At 34.8% G+C, this 23,249-nt stretch overlaps 1 protein-coding gene across 1 annotated transcript; it reads right to left on the reverse strand.

Annotated features, from left to right (window-relative positions):
• Nucleotides 1–1,821: 1,821 nt before the first annotated feature.
• On the reverse strand, nucleotides 1,822–9,310 carry LOC129290610 (putative pentatricopeptide repeat-containing protein At3g47840). The gene is given in 6 exon segments (XM_054927432.1): nucleotides 1,822–2,078; nucleotides 2,661–4,991; nucleotides 4,994–6,460; nucleotides 6,652–7,537; nucleotides 8,269–8,354; nucleotides 9,007–9,310. Coding segments are annotated over 3 exon segments (2,274 nt in total). The 5' UTR covers nucleotides 6,857–7,537; nucleotides 8,269–8,354; nucleotides 9,007–9,310; the 3' UTR covers nucleotides 1,822–2,078; nucleotides 2,661–4,389.
• Nucleotides 9,311–23,249: the final 13,939 nt, after the last annotated feature.

The raw sequence follows: 23,249 nt of genomic DNA on the forward strand, positions 1-23,249 counted from the left end.
TATAATCCACTGGTTTCTATGAGACATTTAAAAAAAATTCTACATTTCCTCACATAAAGCATTAACGGATTTTTAAAGGTAATTAGTGTCCTTTTTCCTAAAATATTTGTCAGAAAATATTAAAATTACTTTCGTCACATTATTCTGCTCAATTAATATGTCCATCTCCCATGTAAAAATATGAACTACGACTTCATCACTGCCAACCTTGACATGTGTACGTTAAGTAAAAAGACCTTACATTCGAACGAAGAAAGCGCATTTGATGTGACTTCATTGATCAATAGTTTTAGAAGAAGAGCAAAGTAATGATGAGCGAGGGACTAAATGTTAAAAGGAATAAAATAAAGGGAGAAATAAATGCAAAACACATTATGTTTGGCGTAAATTAAAAAGGCATAACTGAGGAAAATAAAAACAAAACATAATATGCTGAGAATTGATTTGCATGAAAGGAAAGGTCAGAGCAAAGACAGAGAGGAGAGATATGGGGAAAGTGGAGTGATAAGGTTAAAGGACGTGTGGCGGGACATGAGAAGAGGAAAGTGAGTGAAGGCTGAAAAGGCTTATGATAGTGAGACTCGAAACGGATGGGTAAGTTTATCAATTCAATTAACACTTATTATTATTATTATTATTATTATTATTATTGAAAAGAGAGAATATTTAATTGCTTAGATTAGAAGGAGCCTCTCCTTTCAAGTTACAAACACTGGTTTTCCATTTACTCTGCCCACTTACACTTTGTGGTCCTTTCCTCTTTTTGGATCTCTCCCTCCCTCCCTCCCTCTCTCTCTCTCTACAAAAAAGATGCTAAGCATCTTGGTATATGCAAGTCCAGTGCCTCACTCGCCATCAGTATTATTTGAAATAGAAAATTTTTATTAAAAAAAAATATGAGTACCTGACCTCAATAAATACTCTCGTATTCTCTCTTACATAATATAATTATTGATTTAGTTTTATGGGAAAAGAGAAATGCAAGGAAATAGTGTGCTGGAAATCAATCAAGGTTTTGAAGAAGAAAAATTACTGAATTGAAGGGATTAGTTTTTCATAATTTGTTAGGAAGCACATTGACCTGTAAATTTATACTTCGTCGTATAATAATACTTCAACTATATTGAGCATATAAATTATGTCCCTTTGTATGTTCCATTTAAAAAGAAAAAAGAAATTATGTCCTTTTTGACCGATTTTTTTGGCTAAAAATATATTTCGATCTCTTTTATAACTTATAAGAAATAAATAACTGTTTCCTCTCAATATATTTGAAATTTAATTTTTCTCTCTAAAATGCACTTATTGATTGATTGTTTGATATGGTAGTTGGAAACTAAATTACACCACTCCTTTAATGATTTTAAAAAAAAAATTAATAAATGCAAGAGAAAATGGGTTGCTGTTTCATACATTTAAAACCTAGAAAAGACACATTTGTTTCTTATAAAGAGATCTTGACGGAATATTTTTTTATTCTTTTATGCATTTTGAGATCTGGATTGTTTTAATTTCAATTTGTAGCCTTTAGACTTTATTTAAATTTTTTTATCCTTTTAAATTGTATTTTAATGCATTTCCCATTTTCAAAATTACTCAAATATTTTACTAATATTATCAATTATTTTCTTGTGTGAAGCATCTGATATTCTGGGCACACCCCATATCAAGTGGAAGAGATTAAACGGAAATACAGATTAATCCGAATTAATTAATGCAAATGCTACAACTTGTCATGAGATTCTCTCACAAACATGAGCGATGAAGTAAAACAATTAAAAAAAAAAAAAAAAACAATGCTAAAGGAACAAAAGGCCACTATAATTCAAATTTCTTTCTTTTTTTCTTTTTTTTTTTAAAGTACAAACGGCAAGCATAAAGCTTGAAAGGACACCAAGACTACCACGAACTCTACAAAAAAAGCCACCTAAACATTACATAGAAAGAAAATAAAGCACGCACGAGGAATACACTACAACAGTCCATTACAAACAGAAGGCATTTCATGAAGAATGACAGTAACTTCGCCCACGCCATGAGCACTTCTCGCAAGAAAATCTGCCACTTTTAAGCTCTCTCTGTAAGCATGTGAACTATAATTCAAATTCCAATAATGGCACGTATAAGCGACATTGCATTACAAACTAACATAATCAAGAGTCAAGACATTATTAACCAACAAAGAAAGAATTACAGTGGACACATGTTCAGCATCCAAACCATGTGGATCAACGCACACCATGCGTTGCATACAATTGAAAAGTAAGGACTCCCAGGTAAGTTGTTTCACCTTTTTTTCTTCCCCCAATTACACATATTCTCCCGTGTGTTGCGCCTAATATAAAAAACAAGGAACACTATTTGTAGTGTGTGAATAACGATATATTTGCGTGAGTCAGCATGTGTCCATAATCCATGCAAGTTTACACACAAAATTCAAAGTGTTTATGTTTTGCGTTTGTGTCTATGCCATGTAATTATGTAAACATCGATGCTCTGTGGATTGAGAGATCAGTAGCAACCCGTTCTTTTTCAGCTAAGGAAAGCTAACCCTTCTTTCCCATACTGCCTGGAGATACATTCTGTATTACTAAAAGCAGTGGACGCAATTTATGCGTAAAATACAAAACAAGTATAACCAACCTCTTGTAGCTACGTACCCAAAACAAAAAAAAACCTCCTGCAGCTCTGCACCAGGACATGGTTAGCGTTAGCCTCTTTCCACTTCCAAGAACCAGTTCATTAGTACACATCCATATCCATCACCCCTGTCCATGCCTTTTGAGGAGGGCAAAAATGGATAAAACAAAGCAAGAATGAAAATATTCACATTGCGAACAGCATCAACGGGTAAACCATAAACAAATATGCATATTACTTAAACATAAAAAACTCACTGAACACTTGACAAAACTCATCTGATCATGCTTTTCATGTACTAAATGCCACACATGAAGATGGAAAGCACATAGACTCCAGAAATTTTTTTTCACCCTTTCCTCAGGAAATGGGCTTATCTGAGCAATGGTGAGCTTCAAGAGAACTAGCATAGCACCATCTTGTCTTCCGTGGTCAGATTCTTCAGGACCATTTCCCTAGTTGAATTCATTATTCACTTGTACCATAAGTGGCAACTTCCTTATATAAAAACTCGTGGAATTAATACACACACACACACACAAAATGTCCATATCAAACGTTAAAGGAACTTCTATAATACTCCTTTTCATTTGCTCAATGATTTGCTTACTAGCACATCAATGTGGAAGAATAAACTTGTCCTTAAACTTCCACCCAAACAAAAAAAAAAAAAAAAAACCTTGTCCTTAAACCCGGTGACAATAAAAGAAAGAAAATTTCAGACTTAGTTACTGATGAAATGAGTCCACTAGAAGATTGCCAGAAATTCTTTCTTTCCCCTTTTTTTTTTGGGGGGGGGGGGAGATTGCCCGAAATTCTTTTAAAACCAAATTGAACAAACTTTATGCAATCTGTCCTCAAAGACTCAAGCAACTACAAGTCAACTCAACAAAATATTGATGGACATTAAAACAAAATGCACCCATCGTGTATCATCTCAATAATAACACATAAAGATTCACTATGTGAGAGAGTGTAGTCTCAAACAAAATGGGTGTGGTTTTGCTAATTAAAATTATAAAGCAATAAGGTCCATGGTTAGAACATGCTCATTGGCATTATAAAGTAATTTCAAACAATGGCTAAAAGAGACGTGGGGTTACTTATTAACCATAGACTAGATGGTCAAGTGCACAGCAGAACAAAAAGCAGATATTAAATGCAAAAAAGTACAAACAAAATAACTTTTGTCGAAGAACCAGGAAAATATAGAAGTTAAAACCAGGAAAAGAGTGTTTTTTTCCCCAAGGAATTAAAGGAAAGGTTCAGACAAAGATCTCTATTAATTAACTCAGTCAAAATTTGTACAAGGTTACATTGTTGTGACACATTTCAGAAATTTGATTTTAAGCATCACCTGTAACACCTGGACAAAGCATATGAACAAAAATGTCAAATCGGTCCCAACATGAAACTATTCAGTTCTACAAGCAAAGTCAGCCCTTTTACCCTGCATGCTAGTTTAAAGAGAAATTAATAATTAACATAGGCATAAGCAAGTGATCGTTCAATCACACAGAAAGAGTACCTTCTAGTTTTTACTGCACCTGCTAGGTCTAAAAGAACCCCTTCGAACCTTGAAATGACTTCTGCAACAGTTTCATTCATGAGCAAACCCATACCTCTCGTGAGCGATCAAAAGATTTTTGCGAAACCCTCTCCCAAAAAGTATCATGCAACTTAAGGAAATTTAATTCAGAATAATTTTGGGCTTAATATCAACATAGGAAAGTGGCACCCAACCTTCTGCTAGTCTTTGATATCTAGAAGAGAACATGTTTCCAGACTATCATATTCTCTTGTTGAGCTTAGTAAATCCATAATGATTAAGATATGCTCACTTTGTGGATGAGACTGATCTCCAGCAACAAATGCATTGACTTGATCATTGACATCAATCCATGACCATCCTGGCTCCTTTATTACACCATTTGACCTCATCAGCTTCCTTATCTGTGCAACTTCATTCCATATTCCCTTGGCAGCATATATATTAGCCAGAGTGATGTGAGTTCCAGCAGAATTTGGATCCAAGTGAAGTATCTCTTCTGCTGCTCGCCTTCCACAGTCAACATCCCCATGCATCCTACATGCTCTAAGTAAGGTAGACCACACAACATCATCACCTTGAAATGGCATGCTTCGTATCATAAGCTCAGCCTCACTCAATCTCCCTGCCCTGCATAGAAGATCAATCATACAGCCATAGTGTTCTTTTGATGGATTGATTCGATACTCATTTCTCATTAAATTAAAATAGTGAAAACCAAGACCAACCAGTCCAGCATGGCTACAAGCTGTCAGAACCCCAATGAAAGTCACAGAATCTGGTTTTAAACCGTACCAGAAATCTCCTCAAACAAATTGACAGCCTCTTGACTGTATCCATGCTCAGCATACCCATTTATCATGGCTGTCCAAGATATAATGTCATTGGTTTTTGACCCATAAAAAATCTTTGAAGCTTCTTGAAGACTCCCACACTTCGAATACATATTGATCAAAGCACTCAGAATCATGACTTCATGATCTACCCCAATACACAAGACATGAGCATGCACTTGCTTTCCTTGCTCAAGAAGTGCCATACTCCCACATACACTTAGAACGCTAGCAAGAGCAAATTCATTGGGCCTTGGTCCTTCCCTTCTCATCCATGATAGATATTCAAAAGCCTCTTTCCCATAACCTCCTCGGGAATAAACTGAAATTATAGTGCTCCAAGAAACAATATCTTTTCTAGGCATACCGTGAAAAACTAATGAAGCTGAAGTTAAATGTCCACATATTGAATACATAGTCATGATGGAATTTGCCACTGACAATGCATCTGCCAGTCCTAGACGCAATACATGAGCATGTAACTGTTCTCCCCATTCAATAACAGCTAGATTTGAACAAGCAGAAATTACTGCAGACAAAGTGTATTCATTGGGACTGACATCTAATATTATCATTCTTTTAAATGCTTCCACTGCATGTTCTTCTTGACCCATTTGTACATATGTCGTAATAATGGTAGTCCATGAAACAACATTTAGCACACTCATTCTTTCAAACAATCGAAAGCCACAATCTGGTTTTCCACATTTATTGTACATCGTAGCAAGAGTATTAATCACATATGAGCTCTCATCAAACCTTTGTTTTATGGTTTGAGCATGAATAGCTTTCCCATCAAGTAAGGAGCCTGCATCAGCAGATGCTTTTAAAGCAATGGCAAATGTGTATGAATCACATCCCACTTTTGATTTCCACATTTCAGAAAAGTATAGCAATGCCTCTGTACTGTGACCACCATGCGCAAGCCCCACTATTATGGCAGTCCATGATATTACATTTCTAGTTGTCATTTCTCCAAAGACTCTACAACCTCGCACTATTCGTCCTACTTTCATGTACATGTCTAGTAGGGCACTACCAACAAAAACTGATTTTATCAAACCAGATTTCACTGCATACCCATGCAGTAATTCTCCATAATATCCGTTCATGCTGGCTGCACAAGCCTTGAGTACAACACTAATCACAAATTGGTCCATTTGAAGTCCTGGTTGGATCCTCATGTTTGAAAACAATACCAATGCTCCTTCAGAATCTGAAGCATTGACATAACCAGCAATCATTGTAGTCCAAGAAATTTCATCTCTGTGAGGCATTTTATCAAACATGTCCCTAGCTTCAACCAAGTGACCTCTTTTTACAAGATGCTTCAGTTCAGAGTTTAGTTCAAGCATGCTCGAATTACGAATGGAATATACAATTGATGGAAGTTGTGGTTTTATTTGCCAGACTGGGTACCTGCATGTAATGCCAGTTCCTGCAATAGAATTATAATTGTCTTAGAGCAGCCAAGGACAGCACAGGTTTGACATACAACACAATATGAACACCATGACAACATAACATATGCATGTAGCATCATAGTGCAGTTTATGCATCATGGCCAATGCAAGCCATTTTATAGGTATCGGACTACTGTACAAATGAAGCACGATGACAAAAACTCACCTTGGTACGCTGATTTGGCAGAATTATCAAGGTTTTTTGATAGCTGAAGTTGATCCATAGCTGGAGAAAATGAAGGGGCAACGGCGAATGCAGAGGAGGCATATCTATAGTGCAGCCATCGCCTGAAGCCATAGAAGAGTACCCCAAGGAAGTATCTTTGCTCTCTTTCTAAGTTGTAATTGAGATACCCAATTAGCCCACACATATCTCCTTATCTGTCTCCTTCCAAAATTTCTTCCTTTTCACTTCGAAAACGTGTGAGAATCATTTTATAAGCTCAATTCCTTCACAGTGCGAGAAGAGAAAGAAGAGTCCAACGCAATTGGCCAGAAAGAATTTTTTTTCTTTTTTTTAACTTTGAATCAAAAGGCTACGGTTGAAACCATGCACAGATTAGTGCATCAAGTCCTGAGCCCTTGACTCACCCTTCTATTAGCAGCCAAAAACTCACTAGAACCTGCAGGAGGTTCATTCAAAATAACAAAAAAAGAGAAAATACAATGTTCTTCACTAGCCAGCCAGTTAGCACTTGCGTTTGACTCAATGAATTTGTACTCAATAGCCGCCCACAATTCTCTCCTCATCAAATCTCCGATGTCCATAATAATGCAAACTTTCTGGAGAACTGAAGGGGAGTAAACTGTGAAGAGAGGAGGGAAATGCCTGAAGCCACAAAGGGGAGGAAAGAGAACTAGAGAGGAAAGCAGAGCCAAAGTGAAGAGAGTAGAGCCACAACCCCACCGCTGTCCATAACATGAACACAAAATGAAGAAGGAGAGGAGAGCAAGTGAGCAATGTTAGAACTTAGAGGAGACCATGTGGGAGGGCAAGAGACATTGTTGCAGTGGCACCTAACTCGGACAAGAATGAGACACTGGTGTGGCATCTAAAGAAAGAAACAAAAATTAGGGCTTAAGTATAAAATAAAACTAATCTTAGTCAATTAGAGATGGGAAATGAGAGGGCCACCCTTATAAGTTTAGGCTCATAAGCCCAATTTCTCTAAACTTGTCCGTCTTCTTAACCTCGTCTCTTGCTGAAAGAGTTGAGTGCTAGGCTTGTCAGCCGATTTAAAAAAAAATAGCATTATAATATTACAAAATAATTAAAATATTCTATAATTTAAAATAAAACAAACAAATCAAGTGAAAGAGCAAGCTAGAGCACAATAAACCACATGTGAGTACCAAAAAACTTCCTCTGTCTCAAATTATAAGACATTTTTAAATAAAATTACACATACCAATAAAACTTATTAAATAAATTTTTCAACCTTACTTTTTTAAGACAAAAAAATAAACATTCAAAAATGCTTTCCATTTAATGCTTCATTTGTAAAAGAATGTTAAAGAGAGAAAAAAATATATGGAAGAATAATATTAAAAAAACACCGTTAATGAAACCTTATTTTTGTCAAAGTATCACCAAATCTCTCACAAAAACGTTTTATAATTTAGGACGAAGGTAATGGTTAGGACATGGAAGCAGAGGACAATCAATGATGGAAAATCCATAAGAACTGCCACATGGAAGGTGAATACACTTGAATAAAACAGAATATTTTAAAGAGAAAAGTTCCCTAGTTTTCCTCCATAATATCAGCACAAGGATGATTACCAGTATTTTCCCTCAGCGATAAATTTAGAACCTGAGCATTATCAAATTGGACAATCACATTCTGGTTTTAGCATACCTCTTGCCCACTGCATCAATAATAGGTAGAATTGTTCCATTAGCATTATAGAATGCAGAAAATAAAACTCATCAACAGGTATTAGATTTGGATGATTTAGACAGTATCCTAAACCACAGAGAAAATAAAATCATCTATTCAAGAGATGATTTTATAAATCATGCTAGTGCTACATCCATCCATTGCAACACATTGTAATACTTACAAGTCCTCCCACTTTCCTATACTGTCACCACATTAATTTAGCTTGAATTACGCATAATCAAGATTCCGACCAAAGTCTGAATGATGTCATTCACAGTTAATATACATATACTTCCTCGAGTGGTGTCATTCACAGTCAATATTTGTAAGCAGACAGACACGTGCAACTCACTTCTACTCTTCACAGTTATTGTTCTCTTTAAATCTACATTAATCAGTTACGTTTATAGCTCCAAATAATCAAATTATTTGTCACAAAAATTATGAATTAAAAACCAGGCTAATTATGAGACACAGGATTCATCCATGACAAGCTATACTCTCTGTTTTAGTATAGTTTACAACCTGTTTGGATTGAGCAATTAATCGATTTTTTGGATCGATTAAGGAAGAATTTACCCAAACGGCCAAAAATGAGGTAATCGATTAATGCAGTTAAAATCGATTTTTGGGTTTACCTGCTTATCTAATTCTAAAATCGATTAAAGCGGGAGAAGAAGGTCCGTGGCCTGCGCGAGGAGACAGCGAAATCGTTGCCGACCCATATGGCAGCGATTTCAACGCGAGGGAGCGGTGTGACCGTATAGCCAGTGGACAACGTTGGAACGGTTGTTGGCGGGGGGGAGACCAAACGGTAGGGAACGGTGAGGGTCAGAATCTTGGAGAAGGAGAGAGTTGAGGTTGAGGGAATAAAGGGCAGAGGGAATCCGGCGGGGCAACGGCGAATGGGAGTCGTGGGTGACGCCGATGCAGGGTGGGGAAGATATAGTTGGGACGAGAGAGAGAATGAGGGAGATGGAGTTATTTATTTACGTAATTTAAATTATTAATATTAATATTAATATTAATTAATATAATTTGAATTTTTATAATTAATCATACATATAATTTAAATAATAAATTTAATAATATTAGATACAAATTTATTAATAATTTAATTTTAAAAAACAATGTTCTTTATGATAATTTGAACAGCTAAAATTAATTCTGACTAAATTATTCAAATATCTTCAATTTTATTAAAATTAATTTTAAAAAAAGTATTCAAATATATTGCTTTATAACATAATCAATTATAATTAAAATTAATCATATTAATCAATTATTTTTATAATTAATTATACCTAAATGAAATTTAAATGGGATCTTAATCATACCGCCCCTATCAAATTCCAACTAAAAATATTTTGACATTGGATAATTCCAATAATTCTCTTCACATAATCAGTTTGATATAAAGAGTAAGTTAAACTATAAGAAATTCTCCTAAGGTTGACAAATAATTCATTATCATTTTCTCCCTAAAATGTCACAGGCAATGAAAATATTTTATTTTCTATTATCTCCACTCAAATTTAATCATTGATTTTGTCACGTTTTAAAAATAAGATGTGACTTGTATGGAATATAAAACAATACTCATATACTAAAAGTTTTAATTCAAAAAACTCTAATTTCTAATCCTTAGATACATAATTAACATAATTAGATGATTTTACAATACTTTTTATATAAATTAAAATTTACCAAATTTTTACTAAAATTTCAGCAAAACTTCCCATAAGAATAAAACCTCCAGAAATTTTGACATCATCAATTTGCAACACCAATTCAACAAAAGGGAGCTTTACTCCTCAGCAACAGACAAATAGCACAGTATAAAAATCAAAATTTTAGTTATAATTTATGTGAAGCGCCTAAAATTAAATTTTATAAAATATAATACAGGGATTTTAAGTCTACATTTCAAGAAGTTTAATCTACAGTTATTCACTTCAATTGGATGCTACAGCTTCTCAATGATCAGTAGTGGGTACAACTTCAATTAATGCATTTGAGACTAAAATAATAATTTTTAGTGAATAACGTCCCAATAATACTAAAATTTAAAGGAACAAATTGAATAAAATTAAGCAATTATATAAACAATTGGAAAGATAATGATACAACATAATATGCTTATTAAATCTTGGAATCAAATATCCTAAACCATTTAGTAAGATTGAACTAAAATACTCCATCTTTAGTTTTTGAGGAATCAAATGATTTATCTATGAATAGAATAGGTGGAATACTTATTAATTGAAGCAAATAAAATTTAAATGCACAAGTCAATTAAACGTTCAAAATTTTGAGAATTTAACATGACAAGTAACAAACATGAACACATAGTACATGAGAATAAATAACCAAATGCGACTTATGTCACGAAAATAAATGTAAACACAAAATTTACGAGGGCAAGAAACTAAATGTGGCCGAAGTCACGAAGACAATTGTGGACACACAATTCACAAAAATAATACTGGCCAAATGAAAGTTGAAGCCATGAAATCAAACGCAAGTACAAGATTCTTAAATAACAAATATGAGAACAAAGCCTACAAAAATGAACTAGCTAGTAATTACCCTTAGTGCACTAAGGATTAATAGAACTGTCGTTAGCAATCAGTGTTTTGCTTATAATCCTTTAAAAATTACTTTTCAAATATGCAAGAAAATAATCACTTGTTAAGATACAATTTTCTCTTCTCAATAACAAACTCACATGAATTGTTTTAAAAATTTAATATTTTTAAATATGAAAATTGACAACTAATTTTTTATAAACTTCTTCACCAATTTCCACAATTATCTTTATCAAATAAAGAAGTACTAGAACTTGTAAAAGCATTTTCGTGAATCTTATATGTTATGATTTCAAGAAGTAAAGAAATTTAATTAATTAAAGTAATCAGTGCTAGAGAAAAGAATACTAATAATTGTAATTTGTTGAAAATAATATTTTGATGAAAGGAAATTTGTTAATATATAAATTGATTTGGGATATTATCCATTTACATAATAGATTCTAAAGTTTAAAGTTCACCTCTTACAACTTCAATCAAATTATCCCTTTGTATTTGTAACCTTAAATAATGAATTTAATCATTTTTGGATTGTCTTGGCCATAAAAGGGTCCAAACCCCTAATCTAACTATAGTAGTGTGCCATGATAGTTTAAACAAGTATATCTTGACAAGTTAGATAAGTTTAAAATGTTTTGAGTGATTATTTAACTTGAATGTAAATAATTACATTTTCACCCTCTTATTATATGCCTTATGGTAGTTGGGTGGTCAACTCTTATATTAAGAGTTGTTTGATACTTGTGACTATTTAGACAAGTATATTAAAATTTATTGAGCATGGTTCAAGCTCTTATATGGACTAATGGCTTATAGTTTGAAATTTGGACACTTAGTTGATGATTTAGAGGCAAAAATGTGAAATTGTGGTTTTGGGTATCCAAATTCTTAATTTGATGTCAAATTGACATGAAACTAACATCATTAGCTAGATTATGATATTTTTGATGCGTGGGCACTTAAATTACCTTAATCAGAGATCTGAGTCAAAAGTTATACGTGATGAAAGTTTATAGGTGGTAGTTGTCATGACAGGTGCCATCATATCTTTGACCGCAGCTTATAGATTGGTGGCGGTAGCCAATGGAGTGGTCGAGGCCATTTCGCCATAGCTAAAAGGGAATTAGTTGCAGCCAAATATTCTCTGGAAGTATCGACCACAACTTAATGTGCTCTGGCCACTGCTAAGTGCCTCTGTTAAACAAAAATGACCTTTTTGACTTGTTTCAACTTTAAATGTTTTCCATGCTTCCCAAATACTTTTTAATTTAATTTATAATAGTTAAATGATATTCTAAACTTAGTTTTAAGATTGAATGATTTATAGGATTTCATCTTTACAAGTTTTTTGCACTTAACCTTATGAGTTTTTAAATAACCAAAGTTGATCCTTTTATGCCATGATATCTTTTATTATTGATTAAATTAGTTGTAAATATCATGATAGATCTACCTTAAAGTTAAGTATGTGCTAATTATATATTTAAAAAATGAAGATTTTATAGTGATCGTGGAGGTAATTTTTTTATGTGCCAATATCCTAGTCATATTATGGTAAATTGCTATTATCACTATGATCGCTCATTTCAGTTTCCATCTAACTATACTTCTCCTTAAGCCTACTATTCCACTCCTTGCATAGTGAATGATTTGGCTTGGTGCATGGATAGTAGTGCCAACTATCATGTTACCCTTTCTACTGATTAGCTAGATAGTGTTAAGCATGTGGTTAAGTCTTATTTGATAACATGTATTGGTGAACACACTCCTATTAATGCCGTTAGTTATTCTAAGCTTCTGTGTGCTAATGCTAATCTTCATTTTAATAATATGCTTGTTGTTCCTTCTACTACTAAGAACTTGCTCGACGTTAATAGATTAGTTTATGATAATCCATTTGATATGTTATTCACTAATAGTGGGTGCCTTATAAAGGACAACAAGACAAATAGGGTGTTAATGGCAAGAATGCCTCATCGGGGAATGTACCTAATGCAACAATAGGATCCACCTCAAGCTCACATTACTTAAGCTTTTTCTCCACCACCTTAAGCTTTTATTGTTGATTTGAATGAATGGCATCAAAATTTAAGACACCCATGTGATAGAATTTTGTGATAAATTTTGAATAATTGTCATTTGAAAGTAGATGTTAATGAGAAATCTTTTGTGAAGCTTATCAATTTGAAAAATCAAAACTACTTCCATTTGCTTAATATGTTTCTCATACTTCAGCTCCTCTTGAAGTAATATATGCTAACTTTTGAGGTCCCTCTCCTACTCAATCTATTCATGATCATCAATTTCATTTACATTTTCTCGATGATTGAAGCATTTACACATGGATTTATACCCTTAAACATAAAAGAGAGGCTATTAATGCATATAACCACTTTAAAAATTTGGTTGAGAATTAATGTAGCACAAAGATTAAGAGCATTCAAAGTGACATAGGAAGTGAATATAAACCATTTATTCTTGTTGCACAAGAACATGGTATTAATTTGAGATATACGTGTTCTTATACATCACAACAAAACTGTCATGTAAAGAAGAATTATCCATATATTATAGAAACAAGCTTTACACTTCTAGCTCAAGCACATGTGCCTCTCACATATTGGATTAAAGCTTTCCCAGTAGCTGTTCGTCTAATTAACGAAATGCCCATACCAGTTTGAAAGGCTAGATTCCTCTATTTCACTTATTTAAAATACAACTTGATTACAAAACTCCACAATTATTTGAATGTGCTCATTACTCGTGTCTTAAATCATATAATGGTCACAAATTTCAATTTCAAAGCCAAAAGTGTGTATTTCTTGGCTATACTTCACAACAAAATGACTACAAATGTTTGATTTCTACCAACGATGTTTATACTTCCCGACATGTTGTTTTTATGCTTATGTTTTCCCTTTTGCCATAAGGTTCCTAAATTGGTAAAGTTCTGATGATTTGATGGTCTCAAGTATGCCATTTACTATATTATCACCATCTTATGTTTCTTATCAATCTATAATCATAGCTGAGTCTATTGATAAATCATCGTCATCATCTCTAGTTATGCCTCCTCATACATTTACACCTTTTAATTTCATTTACCCAGTCATGATGGCTGATGTGTCATTAAATCCATTTACTATGGCTACATCTCTATCTTCATCTCCTTACATGATAGCATTCACTAGGGCAAAGTGTGGTGTTTTTAAGCCTGAGCATTTAGGTGTCCTAAATTAGTTATAAAATATGACTATTTGTATATGGGTGTCTAAATTTTACATACGATGCTTGATCATAATGAAACTTGTACCATTAGTTAAATGATCAAACAAGCATTGCTTGGACGATTGAATTACTCCAATTGAATGTCGTATGCAAAAATAATGCACGTCCGAAATTTGCTCTTAAAAGCTGTAATGACAGGGCATGTGCACCACAGCATGTTGGGCACAAGCCATGGCACATGGCATAGATACCAAATTATCCTCTCTGTGCCACATGCCATGAACCACATGCCATAGCATCTATGTCAAAATGTGCCAAAATGACATTTATAGGCCTTATTTTCCATGCTTCTCATATTCTTAAATATCAATTAGTTTAAACTCAAACTATCAATTTTAAGGTTTTTTATACCAAATGTTTTCAAATATATTCAAAATATTTATTTAATCTAACCCTTATGTGATTACAGTACACTTAGGGGGACTTAATAACTCCTAATTACTATTGCGTGTGATGAGTGATTGCGGTGATTATTGGTAATGTTAAGACAAATAATACAAAATAAAATGAGCAGTAATGGAAATATCAATTGACATAAAAATAGAGAGCTATTAATGAAACATTACCTTTCTTCTCCTAACAATAATGGAGGAACACAAGTAGCAATGAATACAAAGAGCAACGACTTAGCTCATAAATCTGGCTATTTCAAGACATTAAGATTCTTTTCTGATGCGCCTTATCTTTCCAAAAAGGAAGACAACCACTTCTTTCAGCCCTTCTAGCTCTTCTGGATGACCCTTCGTACCCATATTCAGAGTTCTACTTCCTCCAAGTTTGAAAAGAGGATTTTCCCTCCTTCTCCAAAAGACAAGACTTCCCTTTTTGTTGACATGTCCTTAGTGTAACATCCTGATTTTTATATAATAAAGAAATTGTGGAATTTAGGTTTTGAGGAAAAAAATGATAATAATAGGAATTTATATTATTTGAGGTTATTTAGAAATAATATTATGATTAGGTATTTAATTATGAATTTAAAAATTTAAATTTAAAACCACATAAGCAATATTTAGTTAAGATATAATACATAAATAATTTTTTTTATGTGTGTGTTAAAAAAAAGAGAAGGTAGAAGGAACAAAAAAAAGGGGGGGTGGAAGGTTGTTGTTTCTAAGTCCCACATTGGTTAGATGAGGGAAGAGAAGAGGTGCCTTCATGTATAAAAAGGAGGGGGTGTGTGCATTAGGAAGCATGAGAGGCTAAGATGCAATTTAGAGAAAATTGCAACTTTGGGCCCAAAGTTTGAATAATTAAATTCAAACCTATAGTTTTTTTTTAATATAATTTTGGGACTCACAATCCCATTTTTATATTATTTTTCTCTCTTCCTCTCACGTTGCTCGGCGTTTTCTCGCAAGGGGGGATTATTTTCTTTTTTCTTCAGGTATGTTCTAACTTTCCTGTTTAGATTAGCATTTAAAAATTTATTTAATTACAAAATTAATTTTATAGTTATTTTTTAAATAATATTAGCTTTCTAGTGATATGATTATTTTGTAGGATAGAGTAAATATTTTGATTAGGATTTTTTCTATAGGATAGTAAATCTGATGATATGATGGATTAAAATATAGGTTAAAACTCTTAGGGATATAATAAATATTATAGAATATTTTCTTGAGGTTGAAACTCATGTTTAAGAATTTTTGAGTTAAAATCTAGATCTATATGGTTGAATTTATGTGGAATCTGAGATGTAGGGATAAACCTATGATTATTAAATATTTATTTAAGTATGAATAGGTATTTTTGAGGTTATAGAAAGGTGATTTGAGGCTTCAGGATAATTTTAAAAATTTAATTTATTTTTGGACGAATTTTTAGAATATAGAAGGATGAAATTGTGATACTAGAAGTGATTTGAGGATAAAAAAAATAGTTTATTAGGGTACGAGAATTTTAGAAAAGAATTTGGGAAGTTAAATGAGGCATAAATCTTAAATTAGTGTTAATATGGATTATAGATCTAAGACTTTCTAACTATTTAAATTAGAGTTATTTATTTTAATGTAAAATTAATATATAGTATTGTGAAATAATTATGTAGATTATATTGACAAAGATAGTGGTGAAAAAGAGTTGTGAAGGGGAACTTGTTATTCAAGACACAAGGTAACCATTATTAATGTGTTGTGATGAGTGTGTTTGTGAATGGTTATGTGTTGTTTTGTTGTTTGGAAAAATTATGAATTATTGAAAATAAATACTGTATATACTTGTTTGAAATTATTGCCAAGTGGGTTAAAAATTTATTTTTGTTTATCATGATGAGATATTATTGTTCGGATATATTCCTGTTTGGATATTTGAATGATGCATGACTTGTCAGGGTATTTTAATGTATGGTGTTAATGGGAATTTCTGTTCGGTTAATTATTACCACGTGGTAAGCCCTCATTGGACCCAATGAGTGGCGTGTCGCTTGGTCCAACTCACCTTTGGCCGGGTGATTTGGCGTCCGAGCATGGCGAAAGGAGGATATAAGGTGCAGTCATGCAAATTAAATACTTGTTCGGTTTGTTTGAAAGTATTGTTCGGTTAAATGTTTTGTGTGCCCACTTAGCAATCGCATGATTAGTTACATCCGCATGCATCATTACATATTAATTTTTGGTTACTGGGACTTTTAAGTCTCATTCCCCGTGGTTAATATTTTTACAGGAGCGAGTCCGGCCGAGAAAGCACCAGAGGTGTAACTGTGGTGTATGAGACACCATCTTTTACGTTGCCTCTTATTTTAGATTATACAATGTATCTTGTGCCAACTTAGGACATATCTTCTTTGTGAAGCATGTAAACTCTAATCCTTTTTATTAAAAGCATTTATATGACCAAGAGGATTATGTCTGTCCCTCTTGATTTATGACCTGATTTGAATAACATGCTATGAGGATCATGTCTGTCCCTCATGGTTCTAATTGTTTTTGAGATATTTTAAGACCTGTGGTATATTGTCTTGGATGTATCGTGGTAGAAATTTTTCTACCATGATAAGGGTTCAATGAAAAAAAAAAAAATAAAAAAAAAGGGATTTGTTGAATTAATAATTTGCGAAAAATCGGTCTGTAAATTTGAGGGTGTTACATATTGGTATCAGAGCATATAGTCGGTTGGCAATATACATTGTTATGGTGCTTCTCATTGTATGGCCATGATATAGCTAGGCTAATTTTATTATTTATATCTTGTATCCTTTAGGAGGGGAGAGAAAATGCCTGTTACTCGTGGTAACTCAGGATTCCAACATGAGCACCTACCACCGCCACTGCCAAATGAGGAGCCTGACTTGGCGGAATTGAGAATGCTTGTAAAAACATTAACAGACAAGGTTCAAGGATACGAACAAGAGTTGACGGAGCTAAAGAGGCAAAAGGTAACTGAAAATGGAGATAGGGCTCATGTTGAGAGTCATGTGGGGGAAGGCAGTTCCTCACATCCTGCCACTCCGAGAGATCATGAGTCTAGAAGGAAAGGAAATTAGGCAGGAGGAACAGAGAGCCCCACCGACCATTACTGATGTGTGGGAAACTGTTAGGAAGTTTAACCCTCCTACGTTTGATGGTAACCTTAAACCATCCGTGGTAGAGGAATGGGTGAAGAGACTCGAATCCATCTTTCGAGTAGTCACATGCACCAGCAATCAAAAAGTACAAGTAGCATTAGTGCTCCTAGTGAAAGGAGCAAGAGATTGGTGGGAGACAGCAGGGCCCAGGGATGATTCTACACTCACCTGGGAGGAATTCAAGGAAAAATTATTCAGGCATTACTTTCCATCAGAGTTAAGGTCTGAGAAGGAAGCGGAATTCCATGCCTTTAAGCAAGGGAACCTCGATGAGGACACATTCATTGCTAAGTTTCAGGAGTTATCTAGATACTCCACGTACCTGCAGTATAGGGATGATTCCGAATGGAAGGCTAAGCGCTTATTGGAGAAGGCTAGACCAGAATTGAGGGAACAATTAGCTCATCTAGATATCCGAGATTATGATGAAATGTGCATAAAACTACAAGTAGTAGCTCGCAGTAAGAAGGAGGTTGAGAGAGAGAAGAGGGGTTATTCATATAGTAGACCCCCAACCTACCCTCGACCCACCGGAGGCATTATGAAGAAAAACCATCAGGGTTCGAGTAGCTCATGGAACCAAGGAAGGCAGAAGGGTCCATTTCAAAGGGGCCAAGGACAGAGGAGCTATCATAGTAGTTATCACGGGTCACAGAGGAGCCCAACAGTATCTACCCCTGCCCCGAGTACAGCGAGCTCTCAACAGTGCACTAAATGCGGGCGTCGTCATTTCGGACAGTGCTGGGTCTGTTACATTTGTGGGAAACCCGGTCACATTGCAAAGTTTTGTGGGGACAACCAGGGCTCAAATATGAAGAACCCTTCCCAACATCCTACTGTCTCTGGCCGTGTGTTTGCTCTTACTCAGGACACCATGAACTCCCCAGATGCCATTAGAGGTAACATCAAAATCCTTCATCATGATATTGTTGCACTATTTGATTCGGGTGCTACACACTCTTTTATTTCTGAAACTTGTGTAAAGAACCTTGATTTGCCTGTGTGTATTTTACCTTTTGATATGAATGTGTCTACTCCTGCGGGAGAATCTGTAAGGACTGCTAAGGCATGCCTTAACCTAGTAGTCGAGTTTAAAAATAGGAAAACAACTATGGACTTAATTATCCTACCACTGAGAGGTATGGATGTAATTGTGGGAATGAATTGGATGGCTGCAAATGGTGCTATCCTAGATTGTAGAGAGAGGAGTGTGTCTTTATCTTCTTTGTCGGTGACCCCAGTCGAGACTCAAGATCATGTTTTCTTGTCGGCGGCGCAAGTTGATAGATGTATGAAGAAGGGTTGCCAGGCCTACATGGTTTTCTTCTCTATCCAAGCTGAGATTGATGAAGGCGTGAAGAATATCCCAATTGTCAAAGAATTTGCGGATGTATTTCCAGACGAAGTCTCCGGTTTACCCCCAAAGCGCGAGGTAGAGTTCTCAATTGAATTGGTACCCGGTACAGGGCCAATTTCTAAGGCTCCTTATCGGATGTCCCCTTCAGAGTTAGCGGAACTGAAAAAGCAAATTGAAGAGCTACTTGAGAAGGGTTTCATCAGACCGAGTGTTTCACCTTGGGGATCTCCAGTCCTTTTTGTAAAGAAGAAGGACGGAAGCCTCCGATTGTGCATTGATTATAGACAATTGAACAAAGTAACCATCAAGAACAAATATCCACTTCCGAGAATCGATGATTTGCTGGATCAGCTTGTGGGATCCGCAGTTTTCTCAAAGATTGACTTAAGGTCAGGGTACCACCAATTGAGAGTGAGAGCAGAGGATATACCTAAGACAGCATTTCGGACGAGATATGGGCATTATGAATTCATGGTGATGCCGTTTGGACTTACGAATGCTCCTGCGGTATTCATGGATTACATGAATAGGATCTTTCGACCCTATTTAGATAAGTTTGTAGTAGTGTTTATTGATGACATTCTTATTTATTCAAAGGATGAGGAGGCTCATGGTGAACATTTAAGAATCGTCTTGCAAGTTTTGAGGGAACATAAGCTTTATGCCAAATTAAACAAGTGTGAATTTTGGCTCCAAGAAGTAAAGTTTTTGGGCCATGTTGTGTCCAGAGACGGAGTTGCGGTGGATCCTAGCAAGATTGATGCAGTGATGAAGTGGGAACAGCCAAAATCTGTTACAGAGATACGAAGCTTTTTAGGTATTATCGTCGCTTTATTAAGGGATTTTCGCAAATTGCGATGCCCTTAACTAAGCTGACTAAGAAGGATGCCCCATTTATTTGGACTGACAAATGTGAAGCTGCTTTCCAAGAATTGAAAAAGAGGTTAACCACTACTCCAGTATTGACTATTCCTAACCCTGTGGTGCCGTACACTCTGTACACTGATGCTTCTTTAAAGGGTTTAGGATGTGTTTTGATGCAAAATGACCGAGTGGTTGCCTATTCCTCCAGACAGTTGAGACCACACGAGGAAAATTACCCTACTCATGATTTGGAGTTAGCTGCAGTTGTGTTTGCTCTGAAGATATGGAGACACTACTTGTATGGATCTAAGTTTCAAATCTTCAGTGACCATAAGAGCCTGAAGTATTTATTTGATCAAAAAGAGCTTAATATGAGGCAGCGACGATGGATGGAATTTCTAAAGGATTATGACTTTGAATTACATTACCATCCGGGTAAGGCTAACGTGGTAGCTGATGCCTTAAGTAGAAAGACTATTCATGCTGCACATTTGATGGTTCATGAATATCATTTATGGAACAGTTTTCATGATGTTCCAGTAGATGTGATTGAACATCAAATGGCCGCACTCCAGGTAGCAGACTTTGAGAGCAAATTCTGGGAAGATCTCAGAGTCTCACAGCAGAGTGATGACTACTTAAGGAATATAAGGAAGGAGATAGTGGTAGGTAAGGCCCCAAATTTTACCATCTCTGAGGACACAGTGATGAAGTATAAAGGTAGAGTTTGTGTACCTAATGATCCAAGATTGAGGAATATCCTTTTAGAAGAAGCTCATAGGAGCAAATATACAATTCATCCCGGTATAACTAAAATGTACCATGATTTGAAGCGAGGTTGGTGGTGGCCAGGAATGAAGAAAGATGTAACTGAATTTGTTTCTAGATGTTTAACGTGTCAGAAGATAAAGATAGAACATCAGAAGCCAGCTGGAACACTGCAACCGTTAGATATTCCAAAGTGGAAATGGGATGATATTTCTATGGATTTCATCACTGGACTGCCAAGAACACCCTCGAGTAAGGATGCTATTTGGGTGATAGTAGACCGACTCACCAAATCAGCTCACTTTTTGGCGATCAAGTTTACCTCTACATTAGAGAAATTTGCTGAGATATACATTAAGGAGATAGTTAGACTTCATGGTATACCCTCTAGAATTGTGTCAGATCGTGACCCAAGGTTCACTTCAAACTTTTGGGGTGCGCTACAGAAGGCTATGGGTACCAGACTGAGTTTTAGCACCGCATACCACCCCCAAACAGATGGACAAACAGAGAGGACGATCCAGACTTTGGAGGACATGTTGAGAGCTTGTGCCATTGAACTACCAGGTAGTTGGGATAATCATTTGCCATTAGCTGAATTTGCTTATAATAACAGCTATCATTCTAGTATTGGGATGGCGCCTTATGAGGCCTTGTATGGAAGGAAGTGTAGATCGCCTTTATGTTGGACAGAATTAAGTGAGAGGAGTATCATTGGTCCAGAAATTGTAGAGCAGACCACCCAGAAGATTGCAATGATTAAGCAAAAATTGCTAACCGCTCAGAGCCGACAGAAGAGCTATGCTGATAAGAGGAGACGGCCGTTAGAGTTTGAAGTAGGAGATCATGTATTTTTGAAGGTTTCTCCAGTGACAGGCATTGGTAGATCCATTAAGGCAAAGAAATTGACACCTAGATTTATGGGCCCGTATGAGATCTTGGAGCGAATTGGATCTATTGCATATAGAGTTGCATTACCTCCACAGATTGCAGGTATCCATAATGTGTTCCACGTATCACAGTTGAAGAAGTACAACCCGGATCCCTCCCATGTTATTGAACCTGAAGAAGTAGAATTGAGGGAGAATTTGACCTTTAGATCCGAACCGGAGCGAATTGAGGACTTTAAGGACAAACAACTACGCAATAAGACCATCCGACTCGTGAAGGTGATTTGGAAGGGTGGAGCCCTAGGTGATGCTACTTGGGAGACCGAGGAGAGTATGAGGCGAGATTATCCACATTTATTTGCTTAGGTACATAGTTTCTAAGCTTATCTATTAAATTTTGAGGACAAAATTTCTAAAAGGAGGGGAGAATTGTAACATCCTGATTTTTATATAATAAAGAAATTGTGGAATTTAGGTTTTGAGGAAAAAATGATAATAATAGGAATTTATATTATTTGAGTTATTTAGAAATAATATTATGATTAGGTATTTAATTATGAATTTAAAAATTTAAATTTAAAACCACATAAGCAATATTTAGTTAAGATATAATACATAAATAATTTTTTTTATGTGTGTGTTAAAAAAAAGAGAAGGTAGAAGGAACAAAAAAAAAGGGGGGGTGGAAGGTTGTTGTTTCTAAGTCCCACATTGGTTAGATGAGGGAAGAGAAGAGGTGCCTTCATGTATAAAAAGGAGGGGGTGTGTGCATTAGGAAGCATGAGAGGCTAAGATGCAATTTAGAGAAAATTGCAACTTTGGGCCCAAAGGTTTGAATAATTAAATTCAAACCTATAGTTTTTTTTAATATAATTTTGGGACTCACAATCCCATTTTTATATTATTTTTCTCTCTTCCTCTCACGTTGCTCGGCGTTTTCTCGCAAGGGGGGATTATTTTCTTTTTCTTCAGGTATGTTCTAACTTTCCTGTTTAGATTAGCATTTAAAAATTTATTTAATTACAAAATTAATTTTATAGTTATTTTTAAATAATATTAGCTTTCTAGTGATATGATTATTTTGTAGGATAGAGTAAATATTTTGATTAGGATTTTTCTATAGGATAGTTAATCTGATGATATGATGGATTAAAAATATAGGTTAAAACTCTTAGGGATATAATAAATATTATAGAATATTTTCTTGAGGTTGAAACTCATGTTTAAGAATTTTTGAGTTAAAATCTAGATCTATATGGTTGAATTTATGTGGAATCTGAGATGTAGGGATAAACCTATGATTATTAAATATTTATTTAAGTATGAATAGGTATTTTTGAGGTTATAGAAAGGTGATTTGAGGCTTCAGGATAATTTTAAAAATTTAATTTATTTTTGGACGAATTTTTAGAATATAGAAGGATGAAATTGTGATACTAGAAGTGATTTGAGGATAAAAAAAATAGTTTATTAGGGTACGAGAATTTTAGAAAAGAATTTGGGAAGTTAAATGAGGCATAAATCTTAAATTAGTGTTAATATGGATTATAGATCTAAGACT

This window comes from Prosopis cineraria, unplaced genomic scaffold, assembly GCF_029017545.1.
Source record: "Prosopis cineraria cultivar Desert tree isolate PC_DT_omini unplaced genomic scaffold, ASM2901754v1 PC13, whole genome shotgun sequence".
Lineage (NCBI taxonomy): Eukaryota > Viridiplantae > Streptophyta > Magnoliopsida > Fabales > Fabaceae > Prosopis > Prosopis cineraria.